The following is a 27881-nucleotide window of genomic DNA, read 5'->3' as shown; positions in this document are numbered from 1 at the left end:
CCCTTTGGGTTACATCCTGCTGGTAGTGGAGTCTGGTTGTAAAAGGAACAAGGAGGACATTTCCTTACAATTTTCTTGGCTTGTTGCCAGGTTATGAGAAAATCCCTTTTTAAACCCTTTCTATTGGCATGATTTTTTTTTATGAAATTCTGAGGCCTCCAGCACATTTACTATCAATAGCTTATCAATCTTGTCATTACCTTTTGCTGGAGGTACTGGCAGATGGACCCATATGGGATCAGATGTAAGTTATATATAAGGGATGCTTCCTATTCCTGATTATATATTGTAACTGAATAAATAACAAAGTTAACCCTGACTTATCAGGGATAAATTCTGCAGTCTCAATATGTAATACCACTCTTTCAGCATACTGAGAGTCAGTAACTATGTTGAGAGGTTCCAAAAAAATCCATTAATACCATCAAAATAGCACATAATTCCAATTTTTGAATCAAATTATTAGGACTTTGAACCACTTTACTTAAATTTTCTGATTTGTAACCTGCCTTTCCTTGTTTGTTTGCATCTGTATAAAATGTAGGGGCTCCAGATATTGGAGTTTCCCATACAATATGAGGCAGGAGCCAATCAGCTCTCTTTATAAGTTGATTTCTATTGCTTTTGGGATATTTGCTGTTAGTCTCTTCCAAAAAGTTATTAGCAAGAAAGAGGAGGGTTTATATGAGCGAGAATTGTTGAGACCAAGGTTGGATAAAGCACAGGGACAAATAGCCAAACAAATGGAAACACATGAACTATGAACCAATGGCTGAGGGGTCCCCAACTGGATCGGGCCCTCTGAATGGGTGAGACAGTTGATTGGCTTGATCTGTTTGGGAGGCATCCAGGCAGTGGGACCGAGTCCTGTGCTCATTGCATGAGTTGGCTGTTTGAAACCTGGGGCCTATGCAAGGTCACTTGGCTCGGCCTGGGAGGAGGGGACTGGCCTGCCTGGACTGAGTCTACCAGGTTGATCTCAGTCCTCAGGGGAGGCTTTGCCCTGGAGGAGGTGGGAATGGGGGGTGGGTTCGGGGGAACGTGAGGGGGGCAGGAAGGGGGAGAACAAGGGAATCCGTGGCTGATATGTAGAACTGAATTGTATTGCAAAATAAAAATAAAAATAAAAAAAAGTTACTTCAAGCTCTTTGCCAAGGTTCACTTTCTGCCCATAATTTGTCAATGTCCTCCTTAGTGAAAGGTACAACAATTTCTGCTGGGTCTATTCCTGCTAATTGACAAAGTCTCAATTTTCCTTTTAAAATCAACTCAGAGATCTTTTCAACATAAATTTTTAATTTTTTACTCTGTTTATTTGGTAGAAATATCCATTCCAATATAATATCTTCCATCTGCATTCAAATTCCTGTAGGAGAATGCTTAGAGGATAAAATAACCAAAATGTAATCAATCTTTGAATCCACATGATCCACATGTTGTTCCTGTACTTTCTTTTCCACCAAGGCCAATTCTCTCTCAGCTTCAGCTGATAATTCTCTTGGACTGTTTAAGTCCTTGTCACCTTCTAAGGCTTTGAACAAATTACTCAGTTCATCATTTTTTACCCCAAAAATAGTCCATAGATGGGAAATATCTCTTAATAATCTTTGAAAGTCATTAAGAATCCATAATTGATCTCTCCTAATTTGCACCTTTTGGCATCTAATTTTTTTGTAAACCTATTTTATATCCTAAATAGTTAATAGAATCTCCTCTTTGGATCTTTTCAGGAGCAATTTGTAATCCTCAACAAGGCAGAATTCTCTTTACTTCTTCAAACATTCTCTCTAAGGTATCTGCATTGAATCAGCTAGTAAAATATCATCTGTGTAATGATAAATTATAGATTCAGGAAACTGTTTATGGATTGCTTCCAGCAGCTGTCATACAAAATATTGGCACAGTGTTGGGCTATTTAACATTCCCTGTGGGAGAACCTCCATTGATATCTTGTCCCTTAACTGGCTGAGAATTATTATAAGTAGGCACAGATTCTGGGAGAATATTGAAACAACAAGCTGAGTTATTCAGGAAGAGGCAAGCCTTATATACCCTCTATCCCTCCCTGGGGAGAAGTCTGATGAATATGCATCTGCTGGTGTGGCATGGCTGCCTCTCATTGGTCCAGGTCATTTCCAGATCATGTCTCCGGGGCTGTTGCTAAGGCCCTTAGGCAGACCCACGTTGGCTCTCAGAAAGTATCTTTGTAATTGTTTGGGCAGACTGGCCCTCAAGCCTGTTAGGGACGAGTCATCCCATAGTGCACAAGAAAGAGGAGAGGAGCTGGTTAGTGGGTTTGATAGTCATGCAGGCTAGACCTGGACAGAGAGCTTGCAGGTCACAGGAAGGATCTGATAGTTCTTCTAGAACAATGGGAGCGTTGCCACATTCTCAGCAAAGGACTAACGTGATCAACAGAAGGAAGGGGGAAATGAAAGAAATAGATCATCAGTTAGTTGTGAATCTAAAAATCTCCTTAGGAAGTGGAGCTAAAGGGACCTAGTTCCACGCTCTGGTAACTAGAAGAAGCTGCTCCTGGAATGGCCTATTTCCTATTAATGTCAGCTGGGTTTATATGAACATGAACGCACTGCCTGCCGAGCTCTGCTGACTCAGCACAGTCCCTGGGATGTGGAGATCTCCTCCCCACAGCAGCATGCGAATTGCTGGGTGATGCTGGCAGCATGGCTGAACCAAAGTAATAACTGCTTTGTACCCAGAGCAAATGATTTCTCTGTTGCTGAGAGTAAAACTAACCTGTTAATAAATGAAATATCTGAGTCCTAAGGCACAGAGGACACAGGGAAGGCAGTGGTGCTAGTGTCTCTTCTCCCGTGACTGTGCATAGGGGACCATATCCCCACGCTCCAGTTTATGGGCCTCCACATAGTGTCTGTGGCCCCTCCCACTCCAGATACCTGATTTTAGTGACTTTATTGAGGGTTCATTGACACAGGATCGATGGTCTGTATTTAAAGCACCTAACTTGAGTTTGTGCATTGGTACACAACAGTCAAACTATCATTATCATCAAAATACTGGCATATCATCATCAAAATCACCACCCTTCTGTGCCCTTTTCCACCACAGAAAGCTCCAGTTTAAATGGAACCATTACTTTAATCAAAATTCTGGTGTATTTGCTTAACAGGCAGGAGACCTCTCTCTCTGTCTCTGTCTCTGTCTCTCTCTCTCTCTTCCCCCCCCCTGTGTGTGTGTGTGTGTGTGCGCGCGCGCGCGTGTGTCTGTGGTTTTTTGAGACAGGGTTTCTCTGTGTAGTCTTGGTGGTCCTGGAACTTGCTTTGTATACCAGGCTGGCCTTGAACTCACAGAGATCTGCCTCCTTCTGCCTCCTGAGTGCTGGGATTAACACCAAGCCGGGATGGGTTACTGTGGGAAGCCAGCTGTCACATTTCAAAGGGTTCCTATGAGGAGGAGAGAGGAATAAGAAACTTTTAGATAGAAAGATAGCGGAGAGGAGACAGACAGAAACACAAGACAGCTTTGAAAGGACCTGAATCAAAATCCACTAGCCCCTTCTGTTTCTTCAAAACGGCTTTTTATAACAATGCCAAGGGGTGGGGCAAAAGACTTCCCCCTTGCTAGATCAAAGCATACCATACAGCCAAGTGTAGACCCTTCCAAACACTTGGTAAACGTGCCTGTGGTCAAATCATTACCTTATGCAGCCCTGTTGGGTAGGTAGATCTCATTTGGAAACTTCTGTGGGTCTCCAGAGGTTACCTGTCTCTTAAAGGGCCCTCCTGGTCTGTTATCAACCCAGAACACTGGAAGCAGCGGCTTTTCCGTGGAAGGCCACTCTTCAGAACCCACTCACATCCTTGATATAAGGTTTTAAGGATGATATCATTTTTCTGAAAGAGAGCTGTGTTTGCTGCAGGGAAGCGAAGGTCCAGCGAGGGTCCTGTGGCTGACCCCACTGTCTCTGCTGTCACCTCACAGATCCCATTTACAATGGTGAAGAAGGGACGGCCACCACCACGGGCACCTCCGTTCAGAGCATTGAGCTTGTCCTGCCACCCCACGCAAACCATCATGGAAACACGTTTGGCGGGCAGATTATGGCATGGATGGAGACGGTGGCAACCATTTCTGCAAGGTTCTCAGTGATGGTCTGGGGGTGGGGGCCCAGGAAACATGGCTTGAAGTGGTTTCCCTTTTCATAAATTATGCAAAAACTGTGAAATGTCTGTTCTGTAGCCTTTCTTGCTCTGTGCACCAATCCGGGCATATTTGTTCTATGAAGGGAAAATTTGGCTTTTAATCTCTGGATCAGCTCAGTGACTGGGGAGGCTGAGGAACAAGTGTGATCCACATTGGCTGGCAGTTGTCCTCACTTGTCCTACCCCAATCCACAAGTCCCAGTGTCCTGGGACCTTTGTCAGGAGCTGTCAGGATACGTATGACACTCTAAGGACAACAAAAAGCGTTGATTTGCTTTCGGAGGGACTTCCATAGAAGACAGGCCAATGCCAAACAGCATCCTCAGGAAATGCCCGCTGTGTTCCCCCAAATGTCGGAGGTTGTGTTCAGATCCCCTCCACACATAGTCCTCTTGAGTCGAAGGAGTTGTCTGCTTAGAAAACAGGTTGCTTGCTTGCCTAGGGCAGCCATTCAATGAATCGGTTATGTATGAGACTCCTCTGGAGGATGTCCATCTCCGGTTTTCTCTTCCCTTCCTTTCCTTAGCCGCCTGTGCCATGGGCACCCCTTTCTGAAGTCTGTGGACATGTTTAAATTCCGGGGACCATCCACAGTTGGGGACCGCCTCGTCTTCAATGCCATAGTCAACAACACGTTTCAGAACAGGTAAAGTGTGCTCCTTGTGCCGACTCAGAGCAATGCACAAACCGCGCTCTCCTTTCAAATGAGGGTAGGGGCTGCATCCCAATACCGTCCAGTTGTTTTTAAACTTCACTCCATATGGGCACATACTCCTGTTCTGCCCCTGTTCTCGTCACACTCAGGGAATTGTAATGAGTTGTTTTGTCCCATAGAGTGTTGGGACATCCAGCTGGCCCGGGATGGTTCCAATTGGTACTTGCCATCCTACCAGACTGGGTTCTTCCTTTCAGCATCCATGATGGGCTTGTTGCTTATGGCAGTGAGTTCAGACTACATCACAGTTATTTCTGTCATCCCCAGTACATAGTGAAAAGGTTTCACAAGGTGGTTTGTTTGTTTGTTTTTGTTTTTTGTTTTTTGTTGTTTGGCTTTTTGAGATAGAGCTTCTTTGTGTAGCTTTGGAGCCTTTCCTGAAACTCACTCTGTAGCTCAAGCTGGCCTCAAACTCACAGAGATCTGCCAGCTTCTGCCTCCTAAGTGCTAGGTTTAAAGGCGTGCTCCACCACCAACCGTCTGTATTTCTGCCAAACTTCAGCCTTTCATTCTTTTAAAAACTATTGTTTTTAAGGAAGAAAACATGTTTTGAGCACAGTTTAACTCACAGTCCCCATGAACTAAATACGTCAATGGATGTGTGTCCCAGTGGGACAGGAAAATGGAAACTCACTCAGGCACTCCTACAATACCCCCAGAGTGGATTTTAGCAGTTGTACAGATTTGCTGACATCCAAGGAGAAAAATCAGAGCCCTTGTCCTCTTGTTGCTTGGTGGGAGGGGAGGCCGGCCACGCCACGGTCCTCCTTGCCCACCACCCTGCATCCCCCTTGCAGTGTGGAAGTTGGAGTGCGTGTTGAGGCCTTTGACTGTCAGGAGTGGGCCGAGGGCCGAGGCCGCCACATCAACAGCGCTTTTCTCATTTACAATGCTGTTGATGATCAGGAGGAGGTCATCATCTTCCCCAGAATCCAACCCATATCAAAGGTCAGTTGTCACCATGCAAGCTTCAGTGACCTGTGGGCACAGAGCTCCATGCAGCTTCCCACCGGCAACTGTCTCCAAGAGGTTTGCTTTCTTCTATGCCTAACCAAGTACAATGGGCTCTTTCCTTTTCTTTTTTCCCCCACATCACTCGGGTGATGTACCTCTCTCTACAATAGATGCTGTTGTGGAGCATATGGTTTTCTGTGTCCCCTTTTGGAATCTGCTATCATGTATAGGACATCCCGTTCTGGATGCTGCGCCACATTCATGGGAAACCCGTCTTTCTCATCCAGGAATCAACTTAGTGCTAATGCTCACCCCCCTAAAAACTCTCAAGTTAAATCTGTGTGATTTTAGTAGCAGAAATTTAAAAATCTCCACTTTGAAAAGGAAATGAATGGCTGTCAAGGTCGCCAAGAGGCTCAGACCTCACAAGGAAGCATCACAGAGACGCGGAGTCTCAGTCTAGGGGAAGGATACTTAAGGATTGCAGTGCCAACATATTAGAAACTGACTGGTTGTACTCTTTTTTTAAAGGATGATATTCGACGCTATCAGGGAGCTATTGCAAGAAGGAGAATTCGCCTAGGCAGGTAAAAGGCATAAAGTGTGAGGATTTCATGGGCTTTTCTCCATCTGACTAGCCGCTCCTGGGGTCCCTGTTCCCACATAATGGGGAAAAAAAGGGACCTAATGTTTCTGAAAAGTTAAAAATGGTTCAGCCTGGAAATGGTTCTTCCTGATTTCCCCGCCAAAGAGCATGTTTTTTTAAACAAACAACTTCAAATTAAGAAATGATCATGGGTCCTTTACTAAGCATAGAGAAAAAAAAATTGTTACTTAATATTTTATTTTATTTTTTTCCAGGAAATATGTTATTTCCCACAAAAAAGGAGTTCCACTCAACACACAATGGGATATAAGCAAAAAGGTAACGGTTTGACAGTTTGGAATGCTTCGTGTAACATCACACCATCACAGAAGTGGAACCCTCCTTGCTTAACAGGTCCAGGTCGCACCTACACGGGTTAGGTAACAAGGCGAACTGTACAACCCTCCATTTCTAAACGATGCCACTGGTTATCTTACTGTCAGATTTGAACTCTGTGAGCAGCTCCCCAATTCTGCCCCTAAGATGTTATGACACCAGCTGGCCTGGGATGTCTCAATCTGGTGTCTTGCCTTGATTTGCAACGATTGGCATGCTTATCAACTTGAACTTTTATAGAGCAAGAAGGATTAGTTATGTCAAGGGAGATGGCTCAGTGGTTAAGAGCACTGGAAGCTCTTCCAGAGGACCCAGGTTCAATTCCCACGTCCACTCAGAGGCTCACAACCATTTGCTACTCCAGTTCCGGGAGCTCTGATCCCTCTTCTGTCCTCCACAGGCACTGCACACATGTGGTGCACAGACATACATGCAGGCAAAATATCCATATTCATAAAATAAAAATAAACACTTTTTTTGAAAAGAAGGATTAGTAATTTAAACATTTTTGACAGTGAAATCTAATGCAGGATCCAAGTTTACTGATCACACACATTGTTATAAGTCACACGGAAGGGCATCTGTCTTGGCTCAGGATACCAACTCAAAGCATACACATCTGATGAGCACGTAGTTACCTTGTCTGGACTTTGAGGTAGAAGTTAGATAGTTTAGTTTGTGCTCAACGTTATCACTTTGGCTCAATATACGCGTCCTCCAACACTGGCCATGATGGAAGCAGAAAATGATGGCTCCCGAGCCTGTATATTGAACACATAGCTTTAAATTTTTGTGTGTGTGTGTGTTTTAGGAATCGCTAAGTAATGCCAATGTGGAAGCTCTCAAAAATTTGGCATCCAAAAGCGGTTGGGAGATTACCACCACCTTGGAGAAGGTAAGTGCCCAAGGTTTATGCTGTTGCTGCCCATAGCAGATTAAAGCCAGCATGGTTATCATGGTTGTCAGGCCAATCCGCTGCTTTCCTCAGGGGGCAACTATTGTCAAGAGGTGGACTTCCTTCTAGCCCTGGGCCTTCCTGCTGGATGACTTAGAGCACTGCTCATCTGTCCCCCACACCTCTGCCTCCTGGCAGGCCTGGGTTCTCACATCCCACCTTTTACCTCTCACTCCCTTTTCTACATCTCCATCCACCCCAACCTGATGGTCTTGATGATCCAGGACCAATACTTCTCCATAAGTTCTGTTTTGACGTAATGCACTTCTCTCTCTAGTAGCTCATTTCATTGTGATGTCTCCGAAATGAATTTGTCTTTAAAACTAACTTGTCTTTGAATTCTTTTCTGTCTTGTGATGATGCTTCATCCACAGTTGCTGTGAGCTGATATTTAAACCTTACATTGCAATTTAGGTTTTCAATTATATTTTTTTCCAAACAGATAATAAACCTTTTAAGAAGGAATCCATTCTTTTAAGAAGGATACGATTTCTTTGTATGTCTCTTAGCATACAATTTGGGCATATTATCCAGTTGAAATAAGTGTACATCATTTGGGCCTTAATTGTAGGATGTTGGAGGACTCTTGGAAGCCAGTGCTCACATTCACTAGACTCTAAGCTCTAGGGGACATTATGCTCAACCACTGTATTCTCAGACCATGGTAGATGGTAGTGTCTGACCCTTGGAAGATAATCGGGGTTGCCAGCTTTGGGTATGTCTGCTGTGGACTGTTGCTCACTGTCAGTGAAACACTGCCCTAGAAAACAGGTCACAAAGTGTCCAGACAGTCCTGGAACAGTCCAGGTTGGCACCTGTTGTCCCATCCTACCTTCAGCCACACCTCGGTGTCAGCGTGGATGAGACTCAAACAACCCTCTCACCTTGGACTCTGAGGAGCTTCAAGGCTGTTTCCTTTGTCGTTTCCAGTTCTCATGTTGCCTTCTTCTTCTCCCTTTTGGTTGTTTGTTGTGGTTATTTCCTTGTCCACCCTGTTGACTCCTTCCAGGGTCTTCCTTACGCCCTGTAGATCCAGCGAGGTTCCCAGGTCTACTGGGCTCAGTGATGTGGGAACAGGTTTAATAACTCAAGCATTGGTTTCTCACTATTGCTCATAAAAGGAGCTTCCATACTTCTTTCCTTTTCTGGAAATGAAATCTGTCTCTCACTTTTTTTTGCTGGCTTCTGAGCATCATCACCAACAGGTTTTACCCACCCCCACCCCAGCCATCTTACTCTGTAGCTGGCCTTGAACTACGTTTTCCTCCCAAGAACTTGGATCACCAGTGTGTACCACAGCCAATTTTTGATTCTTATTTTCAATGTAGTTGGATTTGAAGTCTTATATTTATAATAAAATTGGACCATACTTAAGGTTTTAATGCATATTTGATTTTCTATATTTAGGGGTAGAAATAACTAAAAGTAATACAAGAAGCCAAAGGCAAATCTAGAAACGGTACACATGCACATGAAACTGCTCAAGAATAATATAAGGAAGTTCACAAATGAGGGAGATATTGTAGTGTTTCACCTATAGAGAGAGACCAGTTAGGTACAGACTTAGGCAGGTTAAGGTACAGACAGACGCAACAACCAAAGAGCCCCCAAAGGTGCGATTCTCATCTCTTGGAGGTAGTGTCATGAGAGAAGATGAAGAGAGCTCTCTGGGCAGTGCTCAGCTTGAACTGAGTCCTCTAGGGACTGAATTACCATGCGGGGAGGGCGCCCTGGCCTGACAGGCATGGCTAGTTTAAGGAGTATCTGAAGTCTGAGAGTGTGCCCCCAAAATGGTGAAAACAAAAATGGCATAGATCGCCCAAAAGTCCTCTCTGGGAAAGAGCCCTGTTATAGACAGCTGACCAGAGGGGATCTAGTCTCAGAAAAGCTGAAGGAGACAAACGAGGCCCAGAGTGCCACCTGCCCATCCCCAGCCCTTGTCATCTGTGGTAATCCCCTGGTGTCCCTAGACCTCTACAGAAAGTTTTCCACTGGGCAGTGGTGGCTCACACCTTTAATCCCAGCACTCAGGAGGCTGAGCCAGGAGGATCTCTGTGACTTCCAGGCCAGCCTGGTCTATGGAGTGAGTTCCCAGGATAGCCAGGGCTGTTACACAGTGAAATGTTGTCTCAAAAAAAAGTAATTTCCTCTTCCTGTCTATAATGTAATCTCAATAATATATTTATCAATTGGTACAAAAAGTCTAAAATGTTTATTGGAATACTAGTTGACATCCAAGCAGAGATCGGAGCAGAGCGTTAGCATGATGAAAGCAGTTCCACTAATGGAGTCTGTGCAGACTTGCTTCAGCAAGTCTGGAGCTATTTGTGTTAAGCTTCATTTCAAAGAATAAACTGTGCAATCTCCCCAGACACTGGAATTGGTTATGAATCCTGTCTACTTCCATCCCCATGAGCAAAGTGAAGCCATTATCTTGGGTAGCTTCTTGGAGAATCTTTCCATGGAGCCAAAACTGGATTGGTTACTGTCCTACTACTGTGACAAGACGCCATGACCATGACTGAGGCAACTTATAAAAGAAAATGTTTCGTTAGGCTTACGTTCCAGAGGATTAGAGTCCAAGATGGGTGGTAGGAACAGCAGAGAGTTCACAGCGCAACCTTAAGGAGAAGGCAGAGAAAACACCCTGGAAATGGCACGGGCCCACCACCACAAGCCCACCCCCAGTGACGCACCATCTTCAACAAGACCACACCTCCTAATCCTTCCCAAACAGCCGCCAACTGAAGACTAAGGATTCAAATGCCAGCGACTTGTGTGGAGCATCTCATTCAACTCCACAGTGGCTTTTCTCTGGCAAATCTAAAGAGAGCCAAAATGGACCACTGCCTTCTTTGTCTCTTTTGCATCCATGACACTGGTTCAGGTAGCAGGATAATAAGAAGGACTTCCTGCTCCCTTTGCCTTCTCAGGGAAGGAATAGATGTCATTCACTCATCTACTATGGATAAGTCAGTGAGCTCCACCTGTGAAGGTAGAATTTAATGGTGGCTACTCCTTTTGGCTCATGGATAAAAATACATCTGGAAGCTGGAGAGAAGCTTGCTGGAAAACTACTGGTTTAATTTCCTAAGTCTGTCACAAGAGAGGACCACTCACTGGGCCACTTGAACAATAGGAATCTATGGGTTCTCTCTTCTGAAAGGGGGTGTTCTAAGATCAAGTGGAGGCTGGCTGGTTGCTTGTTAGAAGAGACCATTAGTGCCTCACCTCTTGCCTGGCTTCTAGACTGTTCTAGTCAGCCTACTGAGCCTTGGCTTGTAGATGCATCACCCAATCTCTGCCTTCATCTCCACACAGTGTGCTCCCCATGTGCATGTCTGTGTCCAGCTTTCCTTTTCTATAAAGACATCAGTCATATTGGGCCCACCTTCCTGCAATATGACCTCATTCTAATGAAGCGTATTGGCAAAGACCCCATTTTCATATAAAGTCACCTTACAATGTACAAGAGATTAGGGCTCTACCATAGAAGTGTGGGCAGGAGGGGACCATGATTCAACGCTTAGCAAGTGTTCAGCCCAATGTTCTCTCACCACCACCACCCCCTGATTCACCAAAGGAGACCATGACAGTCCCAAAGCAAGCATGTGACCAGCTCCACTCATTCTGCAGCACGCCGGTAGCCAGGCCTAGAGATGCCCGGCCACCACGCTTCCCTGTGGATTTTCACCAGTGGATTTCCTTTGGCTTCTGTGCTGTCGGCAGCCATGCGGGGCTCCACCTGGACTTGTTTGTATCTGATGAATGCTCACAGTCTAGGCCAGGCCTTTCTTTGCAGGCTGGAATTGAAGACGCCCATGGCCTGGAAGGGATCCGTTTTTTTACATAAGCGAGTAGTCACCTGTTTGTTTCCTGCCTAAGCTTCCTGTAGTTTTATTTCTCATCCCTTCATTCTCATAGTGAGGAGGATATTAGGCTTCAATAAAGGTCAGCTCTTCACAGCTCGATTTCTTTCCATCTGCCCGACTCCTGTGGTTGAAGTCCTAACCTTGTGTCTGTTTGTCTTCTCCCAGCTGGTTGCCATGGGAATGATTATAAGATGGAAAATTTCAACACTAACTTCAAAACACCCTGAGAGAGATGGAGAAAATGAGCAGAATAGAAATGTGCTCTTAGCTGAACACGTAGATCTGATAATTAAAAAAAAAAAGTTGGAAGAAAGCTCAAAGCCACAGAAATGATATTAGTGTTTAAGTATATGTCAAATGGCTCCTGCTTATCTCACAGATACTATATATTAGAAACTGGCCTTGGGAATCAGAAAGCCAAGAATACTTGTGGGGAAGAAGTGTGTTCCTGGGGTCCTTTTGAGAAATTGAGTTTGTCCTAGAGACAGTTGGCTTGTTTCCTGGGTACCTTTACACTACTCAAGACATGCCTGACATCCTGAGAGAGTGGTGTAATTCACAATCTTGTCTCTAAAGCCTTAGGGTAGAGGAGGTGCTGGTCTGTCTAGCACCGTGGTGACATTCTCTGTCTTTAGTGTTCGGAGGCAGGAAATATCACAGAGATCAAGATAGACTAGCTTTTGTTCTTTATTTTTCATTAAAAAAAATGATACAAATGAACTCACCCCCATACTATGTGGATGGCACAGAACTAGCATCCTGCTCAGCTTCTGGGCATCCAAGACTGAGGTGAAGTTGTTGTTTGGTTCCCATTGATAGATGCCTTAACTGGTGCAGGCACTTAGGACAGCACCATGTGTGTGTATGTGAGTGTCTCTGAAAGCAAAAATATAGTTCTCTCTTGTAATTTAATTTTTCTTCGTATCTTTTAGATCAAAATATATACCCTGGAAGAACAAGATGCCATATCTGTTAAGGTTGAAAAGCGTGTTGGCAGTCCAGCACACACGGCTTATCATCTCTTGTCCGACCTCACAACGCGACCTTTGTGGGACCCCCATTACATGTGAGAACAAACTTAAATGTTTTTTCTTAGTCCAGCCTGACATCGTGGGAAGGATAACTGAGTTATACTTCATCTCCACGGCCCAATGCATGATATATTGTTTCAGGAATTTAGAGAAGTTTTAGAGCTTGCTTTGTCCAAACTGCTGTGTCAGGTGATACTGACATGCAAACCATCATCATTACCCCCATCTGTTTGTCATCTGTATTGAGTTGGCACATGCGGCCCACGTCTACTCCGACACTCCTGACAAATTCAAAGCTGATGCTGTTCCTGTTTCTGCATCAGGGCAAGGCGGCACTGACAGCCGTGTCAGGGCCTGCTTTGGAATCCAGCTTGGCCAGGCTCTGGAGCACATACTCCTTTTTCTTTGCTACACAGCCTCATGGCTCTGGAGGAGGTATTCAGTGTCTTCCCAGAGCTCTTTTCCTGTGAAGCCACAAGTCTTAGTGAAAAGCTAGCCATGAGTCCCAGAGAAAAACTCTGCCTGCTGCTCCCTCTTGATTCTCTCTTGATGATCTGATCACACCCTGCTCCCATCCATCCACTTCTTTCCTGCCACTTTCTGTCTCTGCCTTTCTGGATCTGTCTCTTCCATTCCAACTTTGCTGGAATATGATTGGTCATAACCATCCATAGGTCCCAATCTCCACATTTAAACACTTTTGATAAAAAAAATGTGTGTTTGTGCATGTATGTGTGTGGGGGGGTTGTGCACAGCATCAAACATGTACATATTTCTTTTACTTCTTCCTTTAAATAGTATAGCAATTATTAACATGCCATTCACATTGTATAAGTGGTCTGGAGACGTTTTAGAGCACACTGAAGGATATGCAAATGTTATCATGAAAATACTATGTCATTGTACATAGGGACTTGAGCATCAAAAGTTTTGGTGTTGCCACAGGTCTAGGGATGACTATGGAGCTGTGAGCCTTGTCGGCTACCCCGTAGTGACAGGTTCCACTCAGGCTCAGCCTCCAAAGCTGCAGAATACTGCAGCATCTCAAAGACATCTCGTCTTCCAACAAGTTATTCTAAATGTTTCTGCCACAATTCTGCTTGACTTGGCACTCCATTGAAATTGAACATGAATGAGTGGAGAAGCCAGTGAACTCATTTCAATTCAACCAACTTCTCTTGTATGTCTACTTAAGAATCAGGATCTTCATCAAGTGTTTGCATTTAACTCTCACAATAACCCCCTAGAAACTCCCTAGAGACTATTATCCACATTATAGAGATGAAATAATAAAAATGATGTGTCTAACATAGTATGGCCAGGAAGCAGCAGTCTGAAAATCAAAAGCAAATGGTTTAGCATCCAAAGTTAGTGTTCTTCCCAGCATTCTACATCTCTTGAGCGCGAGGACCAGCCATATATCTCACTCATCTTCAAAATGATTTATTTGATCCTAGAAAAAGATAATTTTGTGAAAAGCTTATTGCTTTCCTCTGGAGTTTTGAGGGAGGTGACCTTGGAGCCAGACAGCTGATGTCTTTCCATCGCATGTAAAATTACTCCTCCTGAACAAACAGCTCTATCCAAAGTCAGCCTTTAAGCAGGGGTGGGGGCAGGGGGCGGGGCGCGATCATCACAACAAGTGAATACAGATGTCACGAAGGCGATCAGGCCGATAAATAAGGGAAGCGAAGGACTCATTCTGGCGAGCAGGAAGCATGTCTTTGAATACTGTGCTGTTCACACAGATCCTGTGAAGTCGTAGACCAGGTGAGTGAGGATGATCTGATATATCACATTACCTGTTCTGTGGTAAATGGAGACAAACCCAAAGACTTCGTCGTACTTGTGTCACGGAGAAAGCCTCTCAAAGATGAGTGAGTACACGCAGCTCCTGTGGTGTCCCAGCACTGTCTGCCTGAGACTAGAAATGAAGGGCTCTGAAAACAACCAAGCCATCACGGACATTTCTAGTCTTTCGTCATATTCATCCATATATATCATCATACAGTTTTTCAAAATATGTGAATCTTTAGTTACTGTTTAAAAAATGCATCCATGCATTGTCAGCTGCGTGCAAAGGACCCACAAACACTCTAAAGCAGCCCCCTTCTGCTCTGTGTAGACTAAAATGAATATTTGAAAAGACTTCGAGACTTCTAGCTGTCAGTAAACTCAGCAAGAGGAATGAAAACATCAGAAATTGACTTAGAATTCACAAAGGCCGTTCTGTGTTAGCCATCCAAACTGGCTTACTATGTGCTGGGGCCACGGCCCGGAGTTTGAACATGGCCTTCCCATGCACGCTGGACCACACAGAGCCTGGAATTGAAAGAGCCATGTCCCAAATAACTCCCTACACGTGTGGGCTAACGTACATAAGTGTTCACTGTAGCATCTATCTACACCTTCTATCATGTCAAAGGATATGGCAAACAAATTGATGTCTATCTGATAAATTAGGATAAATCCAAAATGCAGAGCGGTGAGCCACCTCCAAGGAGGGGAAAGTGGTTATGGGGGAACAAATAATATAAAAACATATCTCTAAATATTTATTGTTAGGTGGAAAATCAAGTTGTGGGCTGTATTTGTATAAAAACCTACATGGTTTTTTTGCTAACGCTGCTTGGAACAGGAATAAAATCTAGAGAGTGCGTGTGAAAGGTGAGAATAGTCACTCGTGTGACAGGAAACAGGGTTACAGCTAGAGCAGACTGGAGGGCCACTCTTATTTTGTAGTCGATTGCATTCTTTATTGTTTGAATATGGGTTTTCTTAATTGAAAGATGCCAGGAAACTGAAATCATAACCCTTTAGGGCACACTAAAACTTCAGTGTTTCCAGGCTTGTGCTTTGTGAAGTTACCTCATTCCCTGCGTTTGAAGGTCGCTATAGAGAAGGTTTTTGTTGGTTGGTTGGTTTGTTGACGTGAACCATTCATCCAGAGGGGTCTCGTTTTCAGAGCTCACTCCAGCCAGGACAATGACGTTGCCTCATGAGCTGGGGCTGGTCAGTGTTGGAGAACTTGTCTAGCATGGAGTAAGCCCTGCATTTAACCTCTAAAACCACAAAACCAAATTCATAAATGCCACTATGAATTTGTTGAGAAATTTACTATCTAACAACTATTCTGACATGGAGTTAGAACATGTGTTGGTTTTTAAATGCAGCGCTTGTTACTGTGCGAGAAAGGTCACAAGACATGACAAAACCCAGTATCAGAGCTTTACTGGGGGGTTGGGGGGCGCAGAAGAGAGTGACCAGGCCTGTGAAAGACACGTGTAGGGAGAGAGGGGGCAGGGAGGAGGAGAGAGCAGAAGAGAGGGGAGGAGCCTGTGACTGGCTTTTTAAGGATTCCCCTGCACATGCGCAGGTGGGCTTACGGACTTATGCCACACATGCGCAGATTGCAGATTGCGTGACGCAGCGCACGGATGACGTAAGATGTAAGGCCCCTTACTTAGCCACTGAACTGCGCGTGTGCGGCCGTATAGCCAGAGGCGTGGCAGAATCCTAACAACATGTGCTCTTACATTTCAGGAACACTTACGCTGTAGCAGTGAAGTCTGTTTCCCTGTCGTCCGTCCCGCCATACCCACAGTACATCAGAAGCGAGGTCATATGTGCTGGGTTCCTCATCCAGGCTGTGGACAGCAGTTCATGCACCGTATGTTTGTTGAAATATTTGTACCTTAAGTCATTCTCACAGATGTGGGAAAACCTCTTCATTCCCCCCAGATCTCCTAATTAATCATAGTCTTGTAATGTGTGTCCTCACTAAAAAAGATCCCTTTGGTCCCTCCTTCCGGAGCCATTCACCAACAGCTGCAGTCTCCTGCGTGAAAACTCTGCAGTCAATAGAAACTCAACATGCTGTGTTTTCTCTTTGGCACAGGTAGCGTACCTGAATCAGATGTCAGACAGCATCCTCCCTTACTTTGCTGGCAATATTGGTGGCTGGTCAAAATCGATTGAGGAAGCTGCAGCCGCTTGTATAAAATTCATAGAGAATGCTGCTCATGACGGACTTAAAAGTGTGTTATAAATGGTCAGCTCTCCACTACCTGTAATTTAATTTCCCAGGCTTAATTCCAAGTGTCCTTAGCCCTTTCACTCGGCAAGCTTTGGGGCCACACAATGATTTGATGGCAGCCTAAGCAAGGTGCAGTTAAGAAGATGTTAAAAACCAGCGTGTGTTCTGGTGATTTGGATTCAAACTACAAGACCTCTAAAACCCCATTGTACAGACATTGGGAAACTAACTGCCTGGACGCAATATTGAATGATCTATAAAATGTCACAAAGTTAGTGAAAACTCTCACGGACATCTCCAGATTACAGACGTTCAACGTGTATTCTGTGAAGACAACTTTGTAAAATGTGAAACAATGGCAGGTCTTAAGCTGATGGGTGTTCAATATTGTTCCATGGGCAGCAGATGTCTCTGTCAGGGGTCTCTGGGAAGATGTATTCCATGTTTTAGAACTTTAAATTAGGAAGCATTAAAACATAATGGAATTCAATCAATTCTGGTAATAGGAACTACTTTACTCCTGTCATTTTACATATATTCCAGGTAGATGGCCAATTTAGTACCTATTTCTCTACATATGCACACCAAGCACCTGTAAAGTGTGATATTACAAAGAGAATATTGATTGAGCTCTTCTTTATAGCGATCCCATTAGCACTTTATCCCCTAGACTTCAACATTTATCATTCTACACTGTGCTAGGTCTTAACCCGTAAGACAAAACAGAATGTGTCCAGCCAGCCCCCTTCAATGGATGACTTTTCCAAATTGAAGATCTTCTTTAGAGTTGAGAGCAAGCCACAGGCTCGGGCCATCCTGCTGTGAGCTCACCAGGTTTCTGCCTCCTCCCACCAGCCCCCTTGCATAGTCTAGGGCTGGTTACAATTATGTTTACTTATCTGTTTCAAGTTTTCCTGCATGTGAGCTTTAGACTGCATTCTAATTCTATAAATTACTATTTATGTATCAAAAGAGTCAATATGTGGAATAGAACATTCTAGAACTAAAAAGACTTCTGGAACTATTTTACATTCTAAAGGGTAATGGAATTAGTGATGAAGGGCTTATATTACACTACAACTTAGTGTGTGAAAATTTCAGACTTCTGAAATGAAGACGCTTCCAAATGCTATATGTATGCATAGGCTTGGTCTTTGATTTTAGTTCTTGAAATGTTTTCCTGAACAGAAATGGAAATATTGTGAGTATCTTTAGCTGACTCACATTGAGTCCCAGAAATGCTGTTTGCTCACATTTGCAGGGTCCACCTTACACAGGAGGGACAGTAACTACATAGAACACTCTCACCTATTCTAGGTTTTTCCTGTACCACACACTTATGATGAGGTTTGGTTGATAAGTTAGAGATTTGCAATAGCCTTTAATAAAATAGAACCATCATAGCAATATGCTAGAATAAAACCTGTGTTTACGAGCTCCCTCTCAAAATGTCTTGCCATGCTGAGCTGACCTTTCTCCCGTCTTCCTGACATGGGGAGAGAGGACACAGTGTCCACAGGTACAGAGCAGCTAAGCAGAGGTGAACTCTGTAGACACCGAGACACAGCATTAGCTGCTGTTGGCCTTCTGTCTTGAACACAAGCACTGTAGTATTGTAACAGGAATACTGAGTGTCTCACGGACAGAAAGACACTGTAGATTCACTGGATGGGAAGATGATGGTTCATTCTCCTGGCAGGACTAATTTTAACATGCTACACAGAATGCTGCATAATATTGCTTACAAATTGCTTCATTCTAGAATTTTCCATTGACTATTTCCAATGGTTGACGGAGTGACAACCAGGCATACTGGGTTGGCTGGGTGACATGGGCATAGACCAGCATTCTCTGATATGATAGTCATTAGCCTCACAAATTCCTTAAAATTAAATGAATTTAAAGCAATTCTTCAGCCACACCAGCCCCCTTTCACGTACTGCTGGTCACCCAAAGTTGGCGACTGCTGGAATGGGAGGTATGGGCGTGAAACATGTCCATCTTCAAGATCTGTTCAGTTTGTCTCAGTCTTAGGATGCAGGCAGGCCCCACTGTTTTCCCGATTTCACCCAACCTGTCAAAGAATTCCATCTTCCTAAAGGTTTTGTTCTGTGCTTCTGAGCAGAGATGTAGAGCCATCTAGCTGGCTGTTTCAGAATCATTCAGCCCATCCTATATTGAAGTGTTCATTTTCAGGATGTCTTGTCTTTATAGACTTTGAGAGGACATGATACAGGAAAAGACAGCAGCATGCTGGTGTTTTCTTAGGCTATTCCAAAACTAAACCTACTGTCCAAAACAACGCTACAATGCATCCGAGTTGTGACGCACAATAGCCCTTGGGTTTGCTTTGTCTTAAAAACCTTTTTATGACATTTTATTTATTTGTTTTATGTGTATTCATCTGATTGGTGTGGGTGGGCACATGCCACTGCACCTGGGTGAAGGTCAGAGAACAACCTGGGGGCGTCAGTTTTCTCCTTCCACCATGTGAGCCCCAGGGCTTGAAATGAAGTCATCAGGTTTGGGGGTCAGCCCCTTTACCCAGTGAGCTATCTTTGTGGGCCATGCATTTCTTCTTTATTATAGGAAGATGTCTGCCCCTTCTGCCATTCATATACTGAGATCTTTTCTGCTAGGCATTCTACACTCTGTGGTTTCTGCAAGGAACTGCAATGTACTTTTTATAGCATAAATAAAATGAATAAATAATATGCAATGTTGGAAGGTCCACTATCTGGTAAAATAAAGCAGGCAAGGGAGATGAGCTGGGAGGATTGATTTTAGGGTGACTAGAGATACTTGAGCATAAACCAGACACACAGAGAGAGTGACGCAAAGACCTGTAGCTGTAGGATAGACCCCACCAAAGGGTCGTCAACTCCCAAGGACAACGCCTCTGCCTCATTCTAGGAAAAGCGGAGAACCAAGTGAGCCTGTCCCAAAGTGACAGATAATTAAAAGCAGCTGAATCTCAGACAACATTGCTCTCCCCTCTAGTGCCAGGCTCTAAGCAAATGTGGATGTTCTAAGGTAAGCTGTTGACGGGTTCAGCAGGTGTCAGCTGGCCAGGGGATGAGGACAGGAAGTTGTACTTCGGGTGGGGAGGCTCTCATCAGGTCCTGTCCCTAACTATAGATAGGGATATTGGTACATGGCAGTTACTCGGGGAGAGAGCATCATTCTTGGTTCTTTTGCAGAGGGTGGGGGAGAGGATGGCTACTGGTAAGTTGCCCATGTTCCATGTCCCATACCCTTGCACATATGGGCAGCACTAATTGGACTTAATGGGTTATTTAAATTAAACAAACAAACAAACAAACAAAAAGGACAGGAAGCTGGGAGTGATATTGGGAGGGCTCAGGAGGAACTGGCCAGGGAAGATGGGGAGGTTGGATCTTATCACATCTTGTTGTACAATGTATGAAATTCTCAAAGAATTCATTAAAAAATAAAGTTTTCAAGCTCAAAAAAGGAAGTCACTTAAATGCAGATTTCATTAGAAACATGCTGCTTTTACATAATTAGAGAAACACTACAGAAAATCACTAACTAGTCATTATTATTCAGACAGAAATATTAACAATTGAACAAGCATTTAGTCTTTCATTCTTATGTATCAAATTCGTGCTCCAATGTCACTGTCCTGTCTTGATTCCTCTTAATAAAGCCCATAACTGGCATGATTAAAAAAGAGAGGAGATTATGGTCGGTTTTCCTTTTGAGCATTGTGGTATTTTTATAGAACGTTAGATATTTTGTGGCCGTTTTTATGGTGTTTTGCAGTGCTCCTAACAAGACCAAGAGGTTTTTTATTTAAAAAGAAAGCTCTGTTCAGTCTGCCTGGTTTTGATACATCTGAGCTGCTGTGTGCATCTCCTTCACCTCTGCCATAGGAAAAAAATCTAGAGGAAGAAAGGAGAAAATGTATCAGATTGTGAGTTCCCCAACACTCACACACCTGTCGGAAATGATAACTGATTTTAATAAAATTAAAATCAATCAGAATACATTTGTAATACAGCATCACATTATTCTGTTCTATTTCCAAGCTTCTCACAGTGCAGGTGAAGTGTCAGGACATCCTGCCATGGTTGGGGGTTTGTTGGAGTTGAGTAAATATAGAGGTATAGGTGATTTTCAGGGAGTGAATACAAGGGTCTCCCATGGAATCTAACCAGATGAGGAGAGGAGAGACTGTGGTCAAGGGGGGTTATTTTATTTTTTTCTGAAACAGCCTAACAAATTTTTACTGACAGTTTAAGGGATAGTTTTGAAAATATGTATTAAAAAGGTGGTATATGAAAAGGAGTATGTTTCACAGCTTGGGATAAATTATTAAAGCAAGAAATATTAAATCCATTCATAGATTACTTCTTCCATTTGAAAATACCTAGAACCTTAGCTCACTCAGGGCCTCACTCTTGCTGGCTCTGAGTGTGTCAGACTCGGAGACATCTATATCCTGGTTCTCAGTCACAAGTCAAGATGACCACTGTATGGTGTCAGGTCAACCGCTAGCTCACAGGCAGAGGTCAGCAGGTTCAGAGTCTCTCAGGTTCCAGGTCTGTTCTAGGTCTCAGTCAGTCTCTTAACACCCTGTCCCCATGTCTGAAGTCTGAAGCATCCACTTCAGCACACCTTGTTATTCTTTTTTTTTTCTTTCTTTCTTTCTTTCTTTTTTTTTTCTTTTTTTTTTTTTTTTTCCCGAGACAGGGTTTCTCTGTGTAGCTTTGCGCCTTTCCTGGAACTCACTCTGTAGACCAGGCTGGCCTCAAACTCACAGAGATCTGCCTGCCTCTGCCTCCCGAGTGCTGGGATTAAAGGCGTGCGCCGCCGCCGCCGCCGCCGCCGCCGCCGCCGCCGCCGCCACCACCACCACCCGGCCACCTTATCACTCTTGTTAGACTTCAGGAGCCAAAGAAAGGAACCCAAACGCATTCTGCTCCTGTCACCTGCTCTGTCTCAAGCAAGATGGGCCTCTGCGCCTGAACAAAGAGTCTCACGCCTTCTGCCAACAGCCACACAACTATGACAGCCTCATTTTCTTTTTTAGCTTATTCAGAACCTCAGCCTCTTTGCAATTCCCAGCCCTAACTCAGCTCCCCTCTCACAAGTCGGAGAAATCTTAGATTAAAACGTCCTTCCCCATTTTATACCTGCCAAGATGAAGCTCCGTATAAAAATCCACACATTTTACACTGAGGCCATCTTTCAGTTCCTGTTTTGTGACCTTTTAGAAACATTTAAAAGGAGTTAGGATGAATACTGACACTATTTAAGAACACATTCCTCCCGCCTGCATTCTCTCCTTTCCTCGCCCGGCTTAGAGTCTCTGGACGATCCTTGTATTCACTCCCCGGAAATTACCTGTACCTCTCTTTTCTCTCAGCTTGTCCAACAAACCCCAGCCGTGGTAGAACTATCCCCATCGTTCCCCGCCAGTGTGAGCAGCTGGGAACTGTAGACATCTCACTTCAGAGTTCTCATCACTGATACCAAAAGGCATTGGGGGCTTCGACAACACTCTCAACGTGTTCCTGAAGGCACACTGCCTCAAATGTCTGCCTCCTGCATCGCCTAGAGCATGAACTTTAGAAACAGCCCTCTGAGAAGGCGTAAGCCCCGAAGCAGCTGTCCTCATATCTACGCCCCTCCCACCTCTGCTCCCTTCCCATCATTAGGGTTGGAATCTCTCCACCATCAGCCACAAGCAATTTCTCTTGCCTTCTAAAGGGTCTCCCCACTTTCTTCTACTCACTGGCAAAGGCCTCTCTTAAACCTTTCCTCTCCATCAGACCTTGTAATAGTCGGGGCTTGTCCGGCTCTCTCCTTGATCTCTGTTCCTCTGTCAGTCCACCTGGCTCTGGGTTTTTGATGCCTTCTGTTCATCGGTAACACACACACACACACACACACACACACACACACACATACACACACCCCGCTTCTGCATCTCCTCTTAGCCTGTACTGATGCTAACAGCTAACTACTTACTTAAAGTTTCACTAAGACGCTGTCATTTCAAAGTCAGCATCTCTAAAACACTCTGTAGCAGGCTTTCCTTCGGGCCACCAACCAGCTCTCCAGTCATGACCCAGATACTTAACTAGTTATGAGTGCCCTGCCTTATCTTAGACTTGTTTCTTGCTTGGTTCTCTTCATCTGCTTTTTGCCTCAGGGTCTTTTACCTTTCTTTCCTCCTGTATGTCCATCTCCATGTCTAACTGGCTGGTGTCTCCCTTTCTTTCTGCCTCATTCTCTCCTCTTGAGCCTAGATTCCTCCTCCTATTTATTCTCTCTTCCTGCCAGCCCCACCTATCCCTCCTCCGCCTAGCTATTGGCCATTCAGCTTTTTATTAGACTAATCAGGTGCCTTAGGCAGGCAAGGTGAAACAGCAGCACATCTTTACATAGTTAAACAAATGCAGCATAAACAAATGCAACACATCTTTGCATAGTTAAAGTAATATTCCACATCAACACTCAATCTGCTTCCTGTCCACATTAAATCTCCCCCTCCCACCCCATCCCCTCGGCAAATCTGATCAATCCTATGTTAAAAATAGTGACTACTGTAAATCAACTTCAGCACACCAACTCACACCACCATCTGCTCCCATCTGGACACCACTCATCTTCCTGCCTCTTTTCTTCCTCTCTCCTTCCCTCTCTTCTCAGCCCAGACTCTGCTCATCCACATCCCTTGTGATGAGCAATGTTGCATATCATAGGAAAGGCCAGGGCCTCCTGAGGGCCTGTGTGGCACTTTAGATAACTTTCCAGAAATGTTCACTCTCTCCTTGCATCCCCGCCTCCACGGATTGATGTACTCATCACCTGCCTCCGGGCTTAGCCACGTAATTCCTCCACAGAATGTTAGTAGACATGCTGCAGCCAAGGGCTGGAAGGCTGTTCTTGGAAATGGTCTTGCCCTCTGGCATCTTTGCCACTATCTGGAGACACACACATCGGGGTTGGCTGTTGGTTTGGGTAAAGGAAGAGAGACATGTATACTAGAGTAGCTTGAAGTGAGGCCAGTTTAAAGCAGCTGACTCCCAACCAAATGGCTAAGGGATGCAGACCCTCCCACATGAGAGTTGCAGAACTTGCCCAGCCAAGACCTCTGATGCACATTACTGCATGCTTCTGAGAGCCTGCGGTTCCTCAGCAGGCACTGATGGATCCAGCTTAGAGGACAGCACTCCTACTCGCTATCTGGCCTTCCCCAGCTAGCCGACCCCTCACGCTTTTCCAACACACTGGTCTCTTTGCTGCTCACCAGCCATCAGGCTCGCTCCTACCTCAGTGAGATCTATTCTCACCCCGCGGAGACGCCAGGCTTACTGTCTCATTTCTGTCTGATCTTCATGTAAAATATACCTATCCTCACCCCTAAGACCTCCCATTCCACTTCTAGGTTTCCTGTTCACTGGTTACCATCACCTAACTTACAAACTTTTAGCCATTTTTCCCCCTTTCATTCCCAATTCAAATGTAAGCTGTACAAAAGCCAGGATTTCTATTTTGTTCATTGTACTATGCTTTCAGTGGATTGTCTGAGTTAAAATAGCCCTCTCCCCAACATCCTCTTTTACTGTTAAAACCTGAAAATTTCAAGTATCTTTGTATCCCTTCTCTTCACAAAAACAGTATGACAGAATTTTATCCTACGTTCATTGGAACACTTCTCTGTTTATACACTGTCGTGGTTTGAATGTGAAATGTACCTCGAGGCTCAGCTAGGGGAGGGCCTTGGGGTGGGGCACAGCTGGAGGAGGTGGATCTCTGGGGGTGGGGTGGGGGGGGTGGGATCTTAAGGTTTCTTGGCTCAACCCCACTTCTTAGGCTTTCCGCTTCTGATTGCATATCCTGCCTCATGCCCTGACCACCATGCCTTACCTGCCAGGATGGACTGCATCCTCTCAAATGGTGAGCCCAAATAAACAGTCTCCCAGAGGCGGCTTCTAGTCAGGATCAGCACTGAGAAGAGCAGCTGACACACGTCCTTTAGGGTAAAGCACAGACGTCTGTGTTACTCCTTTGCTTTACTCAGAGCGGTATTCATTCCAATTTACACACTTACGCCAATGTGGCTTCTTACCCATTTGATTCCATGTATTTATGTGTGTCGGGGGTACATGTGCTATGGTGCACATATAAAGTAGAAGGTAGCCCTCAGAAGTTGGTTCTCCTCTCCCACCATGTGGCTCTCACGCCATCCCCCAGGAGGGCTCTTACCTCTCTTTTTGCATTGGTTTGCACTCGATTCCTCAGACCCTCACTTCTGCTCAAAGGGCAACACTGAAGTGTTTTACAGAGGAGCTTTGCGTGATGTGTCCTATTTTATTTGTTCTTGTTCTTTACATTTAATCTCAATGGGCAGAGTTTAGACTGAAAACGACATTTCTTCCCACATCACAGATGTCAGACGCTGTTTCCTGGCTTTCACTGTTACTATGACGTGTTTCATCTCTAATACTTTAAAATTTTCTCCTTTTTTCCTTTTTGTTGAAATACTCTTTTTCTCACATATTTTGATTGTTGGACCCCAAAGGTTTAGGGTCTCAAGTGGGTGCCCCAAGAACCCAGACTCCAGTCCAGTTGATGCAAGAGCACGAGGAATTTATTGGCTTCTGTACAGAAGGGCAAACTCTGCTCCCAAGAGCAAGAGCCGCATCTTACTGCAGCCCCACAAGGGCTTTTAAAGGAAAAACCCACAAAACCCACAAGGTTACAATTCCCATACAATTTCGTTTCACAAGAACATGGTCTGATCACAGAGTGGGTACAGTCACGTCAGCATGTACATTCTTCCTGAAACCTCAAGGGGGGTATCAGGGCGGGAGTCAAGTTTACACAAGGGTCACAGTGGTCCTTCCTGGAACACTTGCAACTATCCCAGTCACAGTTGAGCACATCTCTTAACAGAAATCTTTTTACATTGTTATATTGTTACAGGGGTGATTGAGTAGTGGCTGAGTCAGATGGCCCTTGGAACTAGATTTTTAGTTTCTCATTTCCTGGTGCTTGAAGTTTCTCTCTTCCTGAGGCTTGGGGGTGTAAGCCTGAAGGGCTAGGGTCTTTCACGATTAGTTTCCTTTCCCTCTACTCCTCCCATCCAGATCTATCTGCTTTCTGTCTCTCATTAGAAAACAAACAGGCTTCTAAGGAATTATAATATGACATGACAAATACTAGCACACTGGAATAGGGCAAAACAAACAGAAGGAAAAGAGCCCAAGAAAAGGCACAAGAAACAGAGATGCAGAGACTCACTTGTTCACACACCCAGGAATCCCATAAAAACACTAAACTAGAAGTCATACTATATACACAAATAGCTGGGCAGTGGTGGTGCACGCCTTTAATCCCAGCACTTGGGAAGAAAAGGCAGCAGATCTCTGTGAGTTCAAGGCCAGCCTTGTCTACAGAGTAAGTTCCAGGACAGCCAGAATTGTTACATAGAGAAACCCTGTCTCAAAAACCCAACACACACACACACACACACACACACACACACACACACACACACACACACAGATATATATTAAGTACAGATATATACTGCCACAATATATACACAAACATATCATGCACTGAGTTTAGATCTCCACTACCCTGTAAAAGTCAGGCAGGGCGTTTTCCCAAATCCAACTTCACTCTTCAGTCCCACTGACGAATGCACACGGCTGTGTTTATTCATAGACATAAACCCAGTGCCTGAGAACAAGCAGAGCTCGCATACCGGGTAGACAAAGTCAATGCCAACCTTCTCTGGCATTCCCAGTTCAAGGAACAGCCAATCACTCTGGTCGCCCATCACTCCCGCCTCTAGGACACTCCTTGTAGCACCTGCGCACTTTTAAAATGCTGCCTTCAGCACCTGTGATTTCCTTTTACTGCCTTCACTCCCTGATGGATTAAACCATTAACCTAAACTGAGGGACCTAAGGAAGGCAAACCGGCCAGCGGCGGCGGCACTGCAGCAGTGAGGACCGTCCAGAAAGCACAGGCTTCCCCGTGCTCCCGGGACCGGGAGGAGTCCTGCCTTCACTAGCCCCTCTCCAGCAGCGTGGCTGGCTGGCAATTCCTTTGAAGCACGATCCCTTCCTCCAGCTCTGGGATGCTGAGCACTGTTTTGTCAGCGTGTTTCCTCTCACTGAAAATAAAAGAACAGCTCCCATTAAGACCCGAACTGTTAAGCTGTGCAGACACGAAAACAGAGAAAGCGCTCCTTTTCTTATTTGGTAAATATTTAGCTTTTGAGGCATCAGTAACTAATCACAGCTGCTTCCTTCAGTTACAAATGGATTCAATCAGGTAAAATTTCAAACGGAACTCGCAGACCCCCAGTCATTCCATTATACTGCACAATGGCCGTGGCAGGGCTTGTGGAATATATGTATTAAATATGCATGTATTCATCAAATCAGACAAAGAAGCTAATGGGTCTCTGATTAGTGTTCTAACTCTATTATGGTGATCCTTCCATCACACCCTGACTCATCTACAGCACGCGAACACAACGCTGGGACGTCTAACACACGATCTGTCATACCGTCACTCTCCTGAATACTGCACATTTTTTTTTTTTTTTGGCTAGAATTTCTTTCTTGAAAAACTGAAGGCAAAACAGAGCTGTGAGGCTGGAGTACTCCTTAATTTTAATATTAGTAATTTCTAATTCTTTGTATTAAAACTAAACAGATTCCTGTTTATCCCTATGAAGACTTGTTTCCAAGGGGACTCTGAAATGAGAGTAACAAACAATGGCCACTTCAATATAGACAAACAGCTCATAGGTTTTATTTGGTACTAAAAATTACAGACTTTGTGACAACATATAAATAATGTTCTATTACAATAAATTGACACTCTGAATTAAGAATAACAAAATTCTACTTATTCACAGACTTGAAGCTGTGTGCTTTGTTTAGGGGTGATCAGTTTTGATGAACAGTTTAGATTTACAGAGGTGACAGTCACTTAGTTACATCCAAGTTCTATCTGTTAAATGACGTTCTTAGGCACAAGCCTGTAACCTTAGGACCCAGGGCATGGAGGCAGGGTTACTAGTTTGAAGCCAACCTGAGCTAACAGAATCTGTATCAAATACAGACACACACACCCCATACTCCTTGAGCGACAG

General features: G+C 44.4%; 1 protein-coding gene across 1 annotated transcript in view; it reads left to right on the top strand.

Moving 5' to 3' along the window:
• Positions 1-17223, top strand: part of Acot12 (acyl-CoA thioesterase 12) — a 41462-nt gene extending 24239 nt beyond the window's left edge. Inside the window, exons 6-15 of the mRNA XM_059276242.1 lie at positions 3964-4120; positions 4711-4830; positions 5697-5847; positions 6385-6440; positions 6715-6778; positions 7647-7730; positions 12595-12728; positions 14442-14570; positions 16237-16363; positions 16592-17223. Coding sequence (XP_059132225.1) covers positions 3964-4120; positions 4711-4830; positions 5697-5847; positions 6385-6440; positions 6715-6778; positions 7647-7730; positions 12595-12728; positions 14442-14570; positions 16237-16363; positions 16592-16741 — 1172 coding nt within the window. The 3' untranslated portion in view covers positions 16742-17223. The remainder of the gene's footprint in view (positions 1-3963; positions 4121-4710; positions 4831-5696; positions 5848-6384; positions 6441-6714; positions 6779-7646; positions 7731-12594; positions 12729-14441; positions 14571-16236; positions 16364-16591) is intronic.
• The last annotated feature ends 10658 nt before the right edge of the window (positions 17224-27881 follow it).

Source organism: Peromyscus eremicus, chromosome 11 (genome assembly GCF_949786415.1).
Source record: "Peromyscus eremicus chromosome 11, PerEre_H2_v1, whole genome shotgun sequence".
Lineage (NCBI taxonomy): Eukaryota > Metazoa > Chordata > Mammalia > Rodentia > Cricetidae > Peromyscus > Peromyscus eremicus.
This window is presented reverse-complemented; position numbering and strand designations above follow the sequence as displayed.